We start from the raw sequence: 16,257 nt of genomic DNA, 5'->3' as shown, positions 1-16,257 counted from the left end.
ATTTTCCTTTCTCGATAAAAATAACGGTATGAGTTTAATGTTAATATGCTGATTGAGATATGATAATCGTTTGAAATTCTGATATCATATTTTAACATATCTCAATTAGTATGTTAACTTTTAACTCGTATTAACATCAAATTCGACGGGCTCAACAAAATAATATTTTATAATTGAAATCATTTGTATACTTTACCCTAAACTATAATATAAATCACTTTTGTCTTGATTTTATTCAATTTTCATCATTAATTTTTCAAAACTTATATTTTAATAATTCACGTGATCGGTTTTTTACAATTTAATCTTTGAATTGGTTCCCATTACACATTAAATATTAATAAAAAGTTATTTTCTAATTTGACATTTAAATTTAAATAATAATAGTATCAATTTTATATGCTTTTAAAATAATCTAATTATAATTCTATAACAGCCCTAGTCATCGTCCTTTGTTCTACTTCAGTCATCCCTCCGGTCATCTTCTAGGACATGTCAAATCAATATTAGGATCCACGTCTAGGCCTATCTACTCTATCCCCTCTCATGTCCCAAAATAATTGAATATATATTTAATAAATAATTTATAAAATAATAATATTTTAATTTTTAAGGCGTTTGGAATTTTAGTACAGTAATATTGCTATTTGTGACGATATTAGCCCAATTTTAAATATCAAACATCGAAGAGTTAGGCTCTTCAGATCAACGGCTGAAAATCCACTTGTCACTAAATATTTTTATCAGTGACGAATCCCAAAATGTATAATCAGCTGGGTCGATGGATATAAATAGAATAAAAAGATGCTATAAATTGGTCCATTTAAATATCTTTCTTTTTTTCAATTAAACATATGTAATTTTAATTGATTTATAATTATAATTTTAATATTGTTTAATTAAATAAATAATATGTGTTATAAATTTAAAAGGGAATATTAATTAAATTTTTAATATTGTAATGTAGGTCTTAACAAGCAACCAAATTTGGTAGGAATTGTTTCATGGAAAATAGGGGGGTAAATTGGTAGGAATTATATTGTCCCAAACATTTGTCCACTTTCCGTGTAAAGTTAGCTATTAAACTTTATCACATTACTGTATTATTTAATTGCTCTTCCACGTTATTGTTTAGGGTTTTTTTAATAATATAAGATAATTATAAAATAATATATTAAAAATATTAATTATTAATATATATATATATAATTGTTTGAATCTACATCTCTAAACTAAATAATATTTATTTTTATATTGAGATCATTTAATGAGTTATATTCTTGACTTTATTTAGAGGAAAGGTAATAGGAGGGTTTAGTTTTAAATTAATATAATATAGTATTAATATAAGTGATATTTTTTTTGTAAACTTTTGGCTAAACAATTTTATTTTTCTTAGTTATTTAGGCATGATACAACTGACGAATTGTAATGAATATTTATTAATACTTTTATAAATAAAATTATGCGGGTGTAAATGCTATCGATTGTTATGAAATATTCAGAATATATATTATTTTGTAATCACTTTAAATTAGGGTTGAGCAACAAAATCGAAAAACCAATCCAAATTGAGCTAAATAGTTCGGTTTAGTTCGGGTTTTTCATTTTACGATTCAGTTTGATTCAATTTAAAAATATAATTATACAGTTTGATTCAATTTCGATTTTTTCATATAGAAACCGTTTGTACTAAATCAAACTAAATTAGAACAATTTTAAAAAACAATTATTCAAAATAAAATTATTTTGAATTATTATAAGACAAACTTAAATAGATAAAACCTTAAAACCAATAATATTTTTTATTAATTTAAATGTATATATTTACACTCGATTTAAGCTTTACGTTTACTTTATTTGGATATTGAATTTGAAAAATAGTGAATACTCAAAAACCGCAAAACCAAAATGAATCGAATTTCGTGGGTTTTCTACCATTTTTGTTTCATTTTTTAAAAAACCCACAAAGTACGATTTAATGCATATTTTATTGAAAAACATAATCGAATTCACCCTAACGTTAAACTATTCAAAAAATTGTTAGCGCGGTAAAGAGAATATGAATGAAAAACTTATTGATTGATATTGATGATAAAAGAGAATGCTATTATCTTTAGAGATTTGAACATTATTTAAATAAGCCCCCAAGTTTAAGAAACACAAAAATTTTATTAATGTCTATCTTAAAATTTTATTTATTTTATTTCATATATAAAAATTGTAACTACGATAGAAAGAAGCAAGATCATGAAAAGAAATAAGATCACAACCAAGAATCAAAATAGAAAGTTGATCGACTATTCAACAACGCCTTAACTGTGGTGTCCGATTATCAAAACCTTGCTTTGATAATGATTAAATTCGAATCATGAATTGAAGTAATGAAAATATACTAGAATTTTGAAAAAAGAAAAAAGTGATTTGATAGAAATTGAAAAACCCTAAGGTTAACTTCATTAAATGAAAGTTGCTCAACAACATGTTATTTTTTTGTGTGTTATTTGCAAATAACACACAATAAAATGAGTTCACTCAATCTTAATGACCACGAGATGTAATTTACCCAAGAAAAATAAGTTGGCAGTTGCATTAAGTTATCAATTCGGCATTTCGGCTTGCAGTTACGTTTGGGATTTTTTTTTTCAAATTTGATTCTCTCCTTTCCCACCCACTTTCCCTCTATTTATCCACCTGTCTTCCTTTTCCCAATTCCCACACCACAGTAAGCCTACACCCATAAGAAATGGCAGCTAAGCAGACAGTAGCAATTATTGCTGCCACCGTCTTTGTATTAACATTCTGTAGGTGCGCGATGGGACAGGCAGCGGCACCTGAGCCGGCAGCCGTGGCTTTGGGTCCATCAGCAGAGGCACCGACGGCGGATTGTTTCAACGCCTTATTGAACTTATCGGATTGCTTGACGTTCGTGGGGGCAGGGAGCAATCTGACGAAGCCGGACAAAGCATGCTGCCCGGAGCTGGCGGGGCTTGTGGAAAGCACTCCACGATGTTTGTGCAAATTGTTGGATAATAAGACTACTGCTGGGATGGGGATCAACATCGATATGAAGAAAGCTCTTGATCTTCCCACTGTTTGTCGTGTTTCCACTCCTCCTGTTAGTCTCTGCTCAGGTAAATCCGTTCTAATTTCTTTAGCCCTTTTCCCTTTACCAAAATCCCATCAATCGTGGTTCAATTTAGCATGAGGTTCATGTCCATTCTGGTTTGATTTTCAGATGTGGTACAAGTTTCTAGAGTTAATTTTATTAGAGATTCTTTAAATTATAGTTGAAATTTCAAATTAAATTTTATACCATAATTTATTTTAATTAAGTTCTTAAAACATTAAAATCTTGTTTAGTTTTTCTATTATCTTAATTTTTAGACATCAAGTCTTAGTTCAATTCTAAAATAATATATGTTTTAAATAAAGTTAATTACATTGCACATTTTTAAACTGTAACTCTCATTATAAATTGATTATTAAATTTTAAAATATTTCAATCTCATTCTTAAATTACAACTTTCATTTTAAATTAATCTTAAATTTTTGATCCAATTATATTTCTAAATTATGACTTTTATTGTAAATTGGTCTCTAAATTTTTTTAATCTTTTAATTTTATTTTCAAATTCACGCTAATATGTAATTAATTTCAATATAAATCTAAAATTTAATCTTTTTTAAAAAATAATAATATAATTTATCCTAAAATTTTTATTAACGGAATTGATTAGCATATATCGGTACTTTGAGATGAAATGGATGAAATTAAAATATTTAAAAGTGTGACGATTAATTTAAAATGAGAGTCCTAATTAATATATAATTAGAATATTTAAAAGTTGAGAAATTATTTTATTTAGTATATATTTTATAATTTGACGAAGTGTGACGTAATTATTTCTTTTGGATATACATTAAATTTTAAGTAGAGATAATATTCATTCATATTGTGTAAAAAAAAAACATGATTTAGAATCATTGGTTGAGTTCAAATTGACAACTAAATTTATTCATATTTTATAAAAAATATTTTTTCAGTTTTCAATTTTAACTATTAATTTATACCAATAAAATCTTAAATCAAAATAAAATTAATTAGTTTTATATAATATATAAATAATAATATGGATCTTCGTAAAAAAATTAATAAATTTAAAGTATTATCTTCTTTTTAAATACATTAAGTTTATAATTTAAATAGATTTTTCATTAAACTGAAATTGAAATCTAACACATAAATGGATGATATGATCGGTAGATGATTGATTGATACTAAATTATTTATTATGGTGTGAGATTTAAGATTTTTGATGTTTAAGTTTTTATTGTTAAATAATTAAAAATTTAGAATAAATATTATATTTTAATCATTTTAAATTAATAAAATATAATAATTTTGGTTTGCTCCGCCGAACTTCACGTGCCGTGTCCTGTGTTAATTATTTACTATATTTCTGTCAGTTATGATTTTTTATTGGATAAGATTGATGATGTGATTAAATAAATTTTGTTTATTTGCATGTTACAGTTATCAACGGCGCTCCGGCAATTTCACCAGGTAAGAAATATTTTCATAGAAAACGTATTAATTTTTTGGGTAAATTATAAAATTATTAGTATAGTTCCGTTTGGATGACTCAATTATTATTTTCTTAAACTTACTGTTTTTGGTCATCTATTATTAGAAAATTAATGGTGATATTGAGACGTCAAAAATGTTACATTAATAATATTTTTTATTTTTAACAACAGATGATTAAAACGAAACAAAAAATATAAGTTTCAGTATGATTTTAAAAGAAATAGTTATGTGATTAAAATATAATTACATAAATAATTAGATAATTAAATACATAATATACCTTAATTTTTTTACATAATATAATATTAATTATTTTGCATTCCTCAGGTGGAGGCAGCCCTTCAAATGGAGTTTCTAAAGTATCAGTGATTCCCTTCGCAATGGCTATTCCCATTTTACCCACATTTTTTCTCCTCTGATTTCAATTTCTTTACTCCATCACTGTATTATTATTATTTTAAGGATTAAAAGATTTCCATATCTTTTCAGCTTAACAATCACGCCATTGATTACCCATTCCGATGCCTTTGTTAGAGTCTTGATTATATTGAGTGTATTTTTATACTAAAATATGTTGTTAGGTGTTGCTTGATAAGTAAGTAAGCTTGCAGAAATTTCTTGGAACTTAAGATAGTTAAACTTGTGTTATAGGGTATGAGATTTCAAAACTTGACATTAAAGTTTTAAAGCTTTTACTCTAGGAAAGTAGGAATTTTTGAGGTTTCAGAACTTCACATTGAATTCCGACGCTTCTCTACAAGTTTCAAAACTCACAAACTCATGTTGTCAAATATTACTCTTTGACTCCTTTTGATGATGTGAGAATACTATGAAAGCCAATATATTTGTTATGATTGATAATTTAGCCCTTAAATTATGTTTAATGATTATTTGATTGTTTGATTTATTTTTACTTCGATTCTGTTTAAATTTCAACAAGATAATGTGAGATCTCTGATTCGATTTTAGATTAGGTCAAATTTGAGATGTTATATTACTCCTCACAAATTAATTATTGTTGTATTAATAAGAATGCAAAGGTTCTAATTTTCCTCTTAAATCATTTTATTCATATATTATTATCTTAAATCATTAGACATGTAAATAAACTAAATTTAAAAGAATGGATTTTTAATAATTTCAAACATGTTCACTGATAATTAAAAGTTAGTTCATTAATAATAAATAAACATACCTTAAATAAAGCATTCTTTCTTATTTTTTAAATGTAAAATAATCAAACATAAATATTAATAATTATATTATACATAAATAAATAATATTTATAAAATATATTTTATAAATAAATTAATAAGGATATCTACCCCCGTCCTTAAAAAAAACCAAATATGGAATTATATAGTATAAGCTTCCCTCCATCCTAAGATGAAGCGTATAGCAACATCAATAGCTAGGGGAGAAGGAAGAAGGTGGTTGTTAATGGCCCAACTCTGTGTTCCTCACTCTCTCTCCCCCTTCCCTTCTCGTTTCCATAAACCCCCCATTAGACTTGCCTCTCAACGCTCCTCTCTCCCTTCTTTCTCTATTAGGTAACTCTTTTCCTCTTTTCTCGTTTCCTAAAATTTGGATATTTTTTAGCTTTTTTGTGGTTCTGTTGAACGAAATTTCACACACACACAATGTTTTGAATTCCCTTCTTTTTAGGATCTTAAAATCTGTTTATAATTTCCCGCTATCACCGCTGATTTTCTTTTCATTTCCTTTCCATTTCTGAGTAACCAAACACATTAGTATGTGGGTTTCTTCTCTTTTCTGTTTATTTTACATTTTTCTGTCTCGTATATAATTGCGTGTATTTGAATTTTCATATTCCCTTCGTTATTAAAATCTGCTACTTCCAGTCGCTGCTCTTGGCCAATAAAACTCGCAACCTTTAACGGGCACCTTGACCTGAGTATTTGGCGCTATAATAGATGTTTGTATCGCCAAATTGGAATAGTTGGATTCATATCCCACAATTGTCCATTTGATTGAGAAAAACAAATGGATGCTTAATTTTAACTGGTTATGTTATGCTTCAATAAGAATTTAAATATATTTTTAAATGACTCGTTTTGATGAAAAAAGGCCATTGTTTATTTGATTTTACCTGAATTTGAAATCTTAATGATAACTCTGTGTTCCTGAATCAGAGCAATGACATCCCACATTGTCGGTTACCCTCGAATGGGACCCAAGAGGGAGTTAAAGTTTGCATTGGAATCTTTCTGGGAAGGTAAAAGCAGCTCTGATGATTTGAAACAGGCGGCGTCTGATCTCAGGGCATCCATCTGGAAGCAAATGGCTGAGGTCGGAATCAAGTTTATTCCTAGCAACACATTTTCATACTACGATCATGTATTGGACACCACCGCGATGCTAGGTGCAGTCCCTCCTAGATATGGATGGAACGGTGGTGAGATTGGTTTTGATGTTTATTTCTCGATGGCAAGGGGTAATGCCTCTGCTCCTGCTATGGAAATGACCAAGTGGTTTGACACCAATTAGTAAGTGAGAATACTTTGTAGCTGGTATTTTTTTGCAAAACAAAATGTCTTATATGTCATGACATCAATGATATTTTTCATTTTTGAAGTCACTATATTGTCCCGGAATTGGGGCCTGATGTCAAATTCTCCTATGCATCTCACAAGGCTGTTGAGGAATACAATGAGGCCAAAGCTGTGAGTTTGATACTTTCTCATGCTAAACTTTTCCTGTTTTGCTCTTTTGCCCTTTTGCTTTACTAATATTTGTTTAGTTAACATGGAATTTCTTATATTCAACTTTGGTTCATTATCCTAGGCTGTCAATTTTTTTATCTTTTTCTGCTTGCTTCATAACAGTAATATCGCTAACAATTGAAGGAATGCCACATCGTTTTCCTTTTGTAAAAAATGCTAAAGCTTGTATAATTTTCGCGAGAGTCGTTTTATCGTAAAAAGAGTGCACCAAGGACAACCTATATCTGAGAGTTAACGTATTTGTTCTCTAAAACTTTTGTAGCTTCGAGGCTTTGTGGTGTAAGACTATATAAACAAGTCCCAAAATTAAAACCAGGAAGATTAGAAATTAGCTAAATCATACTTTGCGTAAATCCAATTTTTCGTATGCATCTTTTACATTTTTGAAAACTCAAATAATTCAATATTTTTTTAAAATGGATTCCATATATCAGAGCGGAATTGACACCCATTGATTCGGTCCTCGTGGCTTTACTTTTATGGTGTCAGCTTTGCAGATGAAAGTTGTGATTTAAGAGGAATGTTGTTTTAGCTCCAGCATATGACATCCATATCAACAAATGATAATGACCTCTTAGGACTTGCAGTGTTTTTACTTGGGGATATTGTTAATTCGTGTTGACAAGATGTTTGGGCTTTTTTTTCCTTGCTTTACTGATGGTGTTGGAAAAATCAAATTCTCTACCTAACTATATTTGTTGAATTGCTAATTATTCTTGCATTTTTTTACGTGCAGCTCGGAATTGACACTGTCCCTGTACTTTTAGGCCCTTTATCTTACATATTGCTATCAAAACCAGCTAAGGGCGTGGATAAATCCTTCTCTCTTCTTTCTCTAATTGAAAAGATTGTTCCAGTTTACAAGTAAGGCACTGATATGTTTGCTTGGCCTTTATTAATCTGCAAATTATCCGACTAAGCTCTTCTGAAATCGGTGCCGGCATATTGTCTTAAGTGTTTTCTAATAATTATTACTCGACAGGGAAGTTGTTGCTGAACTAAAGGCAGCTGGTGCAACATGGATTCAGTTTGATGAACCCAGCCTTGTGATGGATCTTGAGGCGCTTCAACTGCAAAATTTTACAAATGCCTACTCAGAGCTAGAATCATCTTTTTCTGGCTTGAATGTTCTTATTGAAACTTACTTTGCTGATGTTCCTGTCCAGACGTACAAGGCACTTACTTCATTAAAATCTGTAGCTGGTTTTGGATTTGATCTAGTCCGTGGAACAAGAACACTTAACTTGTTAAAGAGTGGGTTTCCTCCTGATAAATATTTGTTTGCTGGAGTGGTTGACGGAAGAAATGTTTGGGCTAATGATCTTGCTGCTTCACTTTGTATACTGCAGGTTCTTGAGGGTATTATTGGCAAAGGTATATATGAATTCCTACATTCTTTCTACTTGGAATTTCAGTATGCAATTTACTGAAAGTTAAGAACAATTCTTGTTTGCTCTCTGACAGAGAAAGTTGTGGTCTCTACATCATGCTCTCTTCTCCACACCGCGGTGGACCTTGTGAATGAAACTAAATTGGGAAAAGAGATCAAGTCCTGGCTTGCATTTGCAGCACAAAAAGTAGTTGAAGTAAACGCCTTGGCCAAAGCATTGGTTGGGCAAAAGGATCAGGTATTTCTTTCTAGTTTTTGCTTAATAAATGCTAACTGTTGCAAGTTTTAAGTGTTGATCAACAACTATTGATATAGAAAACATATGTTTTAGCCACTAATGACCTCTCAACCTGCAGGCTTGCACTTTTCTCTACTTTTCTTTGTCTTATTTTCAATCAACTAGGCAGCAAATGACATGCTCTGTAACTTCAAAATATGTTGTGTATGATCTCAATATTTATTGATTTGCCCTATCATCTTATATTTTTTGCAGGCATTTTTTGCTTCTAATGCTACATCTCATGCTTCAAGAAGGTCCTCTCTTAGAGTGAAAAATGATAATGTGCAGAAGGCTGTATGTAGCTTCAAGAGAAAGTCATTTGTCATTCATTTCTTAAATGGTCTATTCCGACCTTCCAACCTTCTTTTTACTTACATATCAGTCCTTTCTGTTTAGGTTGCTGCCTTGAAGGATTCTGATCACCGCCGCGCCACAAGTGTAAGTGCTAGACTGGCTGCTCAGCAGAAGAAGTTGAACCTACCAATTCTTCCTACCACCACTATTGGATCTTTCCCCCAAACCGGTGAACTTAGAAAAGTGCGTCGTGAGTACAAGGCTAAAAAGTGAGGTTATGTGCTTTTGGTCTATATCCCTTTCAAGTTTTTGTTTTTGTTGCATATATAACCTGTTCTCTATGTCATATACTTGTAGGATCAATGACTATGATTATGTTAATGCCATGAAGGAGGAAATTAACAAAATTGTCAAGCTCCAGGAAGAGATTGGTATTGATGTTTTGGTGCATGGAGAGCCAGAGGTGAGTTTTTTTTCATGATTACAATAGTTAGGTATGCATATGCTTTGACCATATTATCGGAATAAAGTTCTAACTTGTCATTGTCATTTGCAATTGCACTTTATCGATGCAGAGAAATGACATGGTTGAGTACTTTGGTGAGCAATTGTCCGGTTTTGCCTTCACTGTGAATGGATGGGTTCAGTCATATGGATCCCGTTGTGTCAAGCCTCCTATTATTTATGGTGATGTGAGCCGCACCAGGGCCATGACTGTCTTTTGGTCTACAACGGCTCAGAGTGTGACTAGATTACCTATGAAAGGAATGCTTACTGGCCCTGTTACCATCTTGAACTGGTCCTTTGTGAGAAACGATCAGGAGAGGTGAGTAAATCCAACATCGTTTATAATGCAAGATTATGTATTTTCTTTTCTTTAATTCAGTATTGTTGCCTGTTCTTAGGCATGAAACATGCTACCAGATCGCCTTAGCCATTAAGGATGAGGTTCAGGATCTTGAGAGGGCAGGCATTTCTGTTATCCAGATTGATGAAGCTGCAGTAAGAGAGGGCTTGCCTCTTAGGAAATCCGAGCAGCCTTTCTATCTGGGATGGGCCGTTCAATCCTTCCGGATTACTAACTGTGGCGTCAAAGACACTACTCAGGTTTCCAATCCTTATCATCTTATTTAGTAACTGAGCCATCAATGAACCGGTTTCTTAAACCGTAACCTTTTATGTCATTGGTCTTTTAAACATTTATGATGTGTCAAAAGAAACAAGACTAGAAATTTGGTAATCGATAACTTTTCTAGAAAAGTGATTCTTCGAAGAAATCTGCAATTGGAAAAATCCCAAAATAGCTTTGAAATGACTACTGAATTGGTATTTGATTTTCCTTTATAGAACCTTAGTGGTATTTGTTAATAGACGTGGATATGGAATTTTGCTGTATAAAATGCTTTGGTTTTTGTTTTCTGAACGTCATACTGCAAAACATATTTTGGCAGATTCACACACATATGTGCTACTCAAACTTCAACGACATCATTAACGCAATTATAAACATGGATGCCGATGTGATCACCATCGAGAACTCGAGATCCGATGAAAAGCTTCTATCGGTCTTCCAAGAGGGAGTCAAATATGACGCCGGAATTGGTCCCGGTGTGTATGACATTCATTCTCCTAGGATCCCATCTACCGAAGAAGTTGCTGACCGTATCAACAAGATGCTTGAGGTCCTTGATAGCAAGGTTCTGTGGGTCAATCCCGACTGTGGGCTCAAGACACGCAAATACTCCGAAGTGGAGCCTGCTCTTCGCAACATGGTAGCTGCTGCAAAGCTCGTCCGTGCCAAATTGGCGAGTGGTAACTGAGTTCAGAGGACACCCTAATGTCATCTCGCAAACTTTCAGATGAGAAAATAATCTGGTGGCAGAGCTCGAATAATATTGTCGTATTTTCGAAATGATTTTCATTGTTCTTTCTTTGATTAGGAAGGAAGGAGTTGTTAATGCATTCACATCCTGATGGAAACTGTAAGTCTTTCATACGAGTATATTTTTATAAATATAGGATGGAATTTCGTTATTGAAATTTTAAGTCGCTTGCATTTTGATCATCGATAAAGGTGTAAATGAATTGAGCTTGAGCGAACAAAGTTATGTTCGTGTTTGTTTGTTTATTTTCGAAAGTGTTTATGCTCGGTACGTATTTTTTTAAATTCTTAGTATCGTGTTTATTCGTTTAGTGTTGGTCAACATGTTCATTTAGTATTGACGAACATATTCGTATAGCATTTACATACATATTCTTTTAACGTTTCTTTAATACTCGGTAATCAACACTCTTTTTTATACTATCAATTGCAAGTCAAATAAAAATGGTGAAACTACGAAACTAGTCCTTAATTTTCTTAGACTTTATAGTTTGAGCTTCAAAGTTACCTAACGTTCAATTTAGTCTCTATATCTACCAATATTTAAATATGAAAAACTAAAAGCCAAAAGAGAATCATGAACGAGTCTACAAACGAATTTGTTTGTGAACATAAACGAATTGAACATACATATTTGTGTTCATGCGTTTATTAAACGAACGTAAAATTTTTGTTCATACTCATTTATTTAGCTTAATAAGTATACATAAACAAAAGATTCACGAACAGTTCATATTTCTGTTCATTTACACCCCTAATCATCGAACACTTCATTACAGACTTCGTCAGCCAAATGCCAACTCACAAATGCATAAAAGGCTTGAAACTGTTGCTTGCTATTGAAGTCATTCTTTGCTATTCAATTATTGAGGAAAAAGTGTTCTAAAAAAGTTACAACAACGGATCTTAGAGAACACATTATTTCATTGAAAATAGCGTTTCTTTAAGCAGCCAAGTACATAAAGCTACCTTACCCAACAAATTCAACACAAGCTAGTATCCCTGAATACTTACTCTGATGAAGGAAGAATGTATTCTACAAACATTAGCCACACTCAAGATTATTAAGGCTTCCAGTCTTCTGCATATTTCTTGAGGGCAATTACAGGATTCGAAAAGGAAAAATGTAAACGAACTCCGAGAATCATCAAATGGCGGTCGAGACGAGAAATAACCAGCAGGATCATCAATGCTCCCCTTAGTATCCATACTACTTCGAACCTCGATTACATTAGAATCATGGAAATGAAAATGTAGCTACTCGAACATGGAAAACAATAAGATCTCTCTAACTCCCTGCCCTGTGTAATCTGTGCTTCAATCCGATAACAATTGGAAACCTCATAAAGTAGTCGCTTGACTATGCTCTAAGAATAACTTTCAAGAAATATCTCAAAAAATAGTTAAAATAATCGAAGACGAGACAAGATAAGGATCGAATCGACGACAAGCCTAATAGAGATAAGAGAAAGATGGTCTAAATATTTTATCAACTTAGATATTTTACCTTTTTCTGATTCAGCCAGTAACTACTTGGAGGATTTTTTGGATGGAAAAATAGATTGCTAATCATTTACATCGCTACCTTCATAATATTAAATGATCATTCGTTGGCATTTGTGGAAATCCCAATTGTTTTTCCCAAGATCAGTTGCATCTTTTAAATTAAATTTTATAACTTATTTCTGAAACAAAATTGGAATAACCATAGATCAGATAGGTCGACTGGGAAAATAAAAAAGTAAATACTTTTATATTGGGCATTTCACTACCCTTCTTTCCAACCAACTAAGCCATAAGAAAAATACTATATATTTTCCTTTTGTTTCAAACTTGGAACCAAGATGGACTGAGGAGACTGTTAAAATCATATGAAAATTTCAAATTTTCGTATAATTTAGATAGATTTTTTATATTCTAAAATATATTTTTGTCCCAAAATTTTATAAATACGCCCTAACATAAAATTGTATCCATCCCTACTTGTATTCACGTTAAAAGATAGAGTAAAATTTCAAATACAGTAATTTCCAGATTGACAGAACACACACCTTCCAAATTGTTTAAGGTTTGCATGAAACCAATCAAAAAGAAAATAGAACACTAAAAACTACTGAGCAAAAAAGCAGAGCAAATAAGTATGATACTAAGGTACGGGGCGGTAAAATAATTCAAGCAACAAAGAGATACAACCAAATAAAAAAGCTAGTAAATTAATAACATAGAAGGTCCTATTCAGAAATACAAGTCTTAGCAAGCCTGTCTTCCCTGTTCTTTTTTATCAATTTTTGGAACTTTGTAATGGTTGGTGAGAACCTTACTTGGCCATCATGACTTTAACGAACTCCTCGTAGTTGATCTGCCCGTCGCCATCAACATCAGCTTCACGGATCATTTCGTCAACCTCTTCATCTGTAAGTTTCTCACCAAGATTTGTCATGACATGGCGTAGCTCCGCAGCAGATATGAAACCATTTTGGTCTTTGTCGAACACCCTGAAAGCCTCTTTAAGTTCCTCTTCGGAGTCAGTATCCTTCATCTTCCTTGCCATCAGGTTAAGGAATTCAGGAAAATCGATTGTCCCATTTCCATCAGCATCAACTTCATTAATCATATCTTGCAGTTCCGCTTCGGTAGGGTTCTGCCCGAGCGATCGCATCACAGTCCCCAGTTCCTTAGTAGTGATGCAACCTGCCACAAAGGTGAAAAATAAATGCAACACAATTATGCTACAATATTGGGTACGAATAATCAACAAAATTAAGTGGATTTGACTAGAAAACAAGCATGCAAAATAATGTAAAATCACCTGAAGAAAACACAAGGGTGTGACTCTATTTCATGTAAAAACATGCTAGTTGATGATTTTCAAACTTTTCTAAAATGTAGCTGAAGTATTTAAGGAACACATATGCATAGACAAACAGAACTGAAGAGGATGGTGATCATCTTCCCAATATAAGAAGATCATAAAAGTAAATTGAATCATTCACAACAAAATTTTATAACCTAACAAAACCTGCCAAGCACGTTTTGATACTAGATTCATATCAGTTAAACATAAACAAAGAACCTAAATTCAATGATGGAACCATGAGCCGATTGCGTTACCACAAATATGCAAGTCCAATAAAATACTAGCAAGGATCTTGTATCACAAAATAGGTTGAAAATGAAGGTTTCAATCATAGGGAATCACATCCAAAATCCATGGAAACTTTGCTAATTAGATTAGAATTTACACAATGAAAATGCAACATTTAGTCATGGTTGAATCACAAATCAAATCAGAAACTCCAAATCTCAAGTAGATATGCAACGAATAACCAATAAAATGACGGCCTATCCATCTATACAAGCATGCTTGCATCAAGAAAATATATAAGCCTAACAATAAAAACATGAAGACGAATTATTATGATGATGAACAAGGGGGAAATTTTAAAGCAATCAGAATTAACAGCCGTAACAATAAAAATCTAAGACATGAAATGAAATAAAAAAATGAAACAGAAATATAAATTCATAAATCGGAACCCTAGATTCGCTACATCATTCAAGTCATAAAAGAAAAGGATCGGTAATATTTTAAAAAATAAACATAAAAACGAAAAGGGGCATATATCAACGAACCGGAGCCGAATCGAACAAAGAAAATTCTAAAAATGAAAAACATAAAGAAATAGCAATAAAAGAGAAGGATGAGAAGAGAAGGAACCATCGCCATCCTTGTCAAATAGGCTAAAGGCCTCTTTGAACTCAGAGATCTGATCATCCGTGAGCTGATCGGTCATTGTCTTCTCGTTGGCTTAAACTGCTCTTTTTTCTTTTTCTTTTTGGGAATGTGTTTGGGGAGAGAGAATATCGCGGAATAAAATGATTGAATGCGAAAAATAATGGAGGGAATGGGCTATATAAAGGGCCCAAATTAAGGCCCAATATTAAGGCATCCGTTCCGCTCTCATGTTTTCTTCCATTATTAAATATTCTTTCGTTTTATGTCTAATTTTGATTTCTAAATACTTATTCCAAGTCCGTTTCAAGTTAAATAATAGCATATAAATATTCGTAACGAATTTTTAATTTAAAATTTTTATTTTTAAAATTTCATCCTTTAAATAATAGACATAATGTCAAAAAATACTCATAATATTTGATTAAATTATCATTTTAACCTTATACATTTTAAAATATTTTGACCCCATAATATTTTATTTTGAAATAAAAAGACCACTCAATGAATAAAAATCATTAATTAACAAATAATTAATCTTATAAAATAAGGTATTTTATGCATATTTTCTATCATTCCTATTAAGAAAAGTTTAATAGTTGCTTGATGTCTCTTTTACGTTATGATCGTGTTGTCCTTTGATTTTGTTACTTTTACTCATATTTTCTAATAATGAAGTTCCCTATATATATATATATATACATGTTACTCAATGATTTTTCAAGATCGATTTGTTTGATTTGAAATGTGATGTTTGATATTTAACTGAAATAATCTGACTCGAAAATCTGATTTGCTTGTACGTTAGGAACTAATAATTTTTTTAATAATTTGAGATAAATTATAGAGAAAATAAACTCAGTCACCAAAAATGCCTTATATATATAATTTTAACCATTTTTTTTGGATTTGCCAAAATGACCAACTAAATCGCAATGCGATCGATAATTCGCAATGCGATCTCCGGTATCGCAAATCAGTTTCCATATTCGCAACGCGATTCTGATTATCGCATTGCGATTTTCCAAATTCGCGTTGCGATTTTCCGAATTCGCAATGCGAATATGTAAATCGCAATGCGATTATGACTATCTCAATGCGATTCTGACTATCACAACGCGATTATGATTATCGCAGCGAGATTCTAACTATCGCAACGCTATTTTGACTGTTGCAACACTGGATTTCAAATTCGCAACATATTTTAGTTTCGCAACACAAATGTTTTGGGTATATAACTACGCAGCAGAAGCAACTCATAACCTAAATCCCTAAATCGCAACTCATTCCATCTCCATCTATCACTCTCTCCGGCGACATCCGTTTCTATATCCAACGACATC

The 16,257-nt window shown here is 31.7% G+C and overlaps 3 protein-coding genes across 3 annotated transcripts; 2 read left to right on the top strand and 1 right to left on the bottom strand.

The window, feature by feature from the left end:
- Positions 1-2,653: 2,653 nt before the first annotated feature.
- Positions 2,654-5,107, top strand: LOC120116418 (non-specific lipid transfer protein GPI-anchored 12-like). Its single transcript, XM_039136921.1, has 3 exons — positions 2,654-3,134; positions 4,538-4,567; positions 4,919-5,107. Exons 1-3 carry the CDS (start codon positions 2,747-2,749, stop codon positions 5,008-5,010), a joined length of 510 nt encoding a protein of 169 aa, XP_038992852.1. The 5' UTR covers positions 2,654-2,746; the 3' UTR covers positions 5,011-5,107.
- An 840-nt stretch (positions 5,108-5,947) lies between these two features.
- On the top strand, positions 5,948-11,325 carry LOC120116396 (5-methyltetrahydropteroyltriglutamate--homocysteine methyltransferase 1-like). The gene is made up of 12 exons (XM_039136906.1): positions 5,948-6,141; positions 6,745-7,098; positions 7,188-7,275; positions 8,072-8,199; positions 8,318-8,709; positions 8,800-8,963; positions 9,219-9,299; positions 9,402-9,568; positions 9,657-9,762; positions 9,875-10,125; positions 10,205-10,406; positions 10,751-11,325. The coding sequence occupies exons 1-12, from the start codon at positions 5,978-5,980 to the stop codon at positions 11,117-11,119; spliced, it is 2,466 nt and encodes an 821-aa protein (XP_038992837.1). The 5' UTR covers positions 5,948-5,977; the 3' UTR covers positions 11,120-11,325.
- Positions 11,326-13,295: 1,970 nt separating this feature from the next.
- On the bottom strand, positions 13,296-15,081 carry LOC120116395 (calmodulin-7-like). The gene is made up of 2 exons (XM_039136905.1): positions 14,900-15,081; positions 13,296-13,872 (listed from the first exon to the last, which is right to left on the bottom strand). Exons 1-2 carry the CDS (start codon positions 14,973-14,975, stop codon positions 13,499-13,501), a joined length of 450 nt encoding a protein of 149 aa, XP_038992836.1. The 5' UTR covers positions 14,976-15,081; the 3' UTR covers positions 13,296-13,498.
- Positions 15,082-16,257: the final 1,176 nt, after the last annotated feature.

This window comes from Hibiscus syriacus, unplaced genomic scaffold, assembly GCF_006381635.1.
Source record: "Hibiscus syriacus cultivar Baekdansim isolate YM2019G1 unplaced genomic scaffold, ASM638163v2 tig00110294_pilon, whole genome shotgun sequence".
Lineage (NCBI taxonomy): Eukaryota > Viridiplantae > Streptophyta > Magnoliopsida > Malvales > Malvaceae > Hibiscus > Hibiscus syriacus.
The sequence above is the reverse complement of the archived record's forward strand: the minus strand, read 5'-3'. Positions and strand labels throughout refer to the sequence as shown.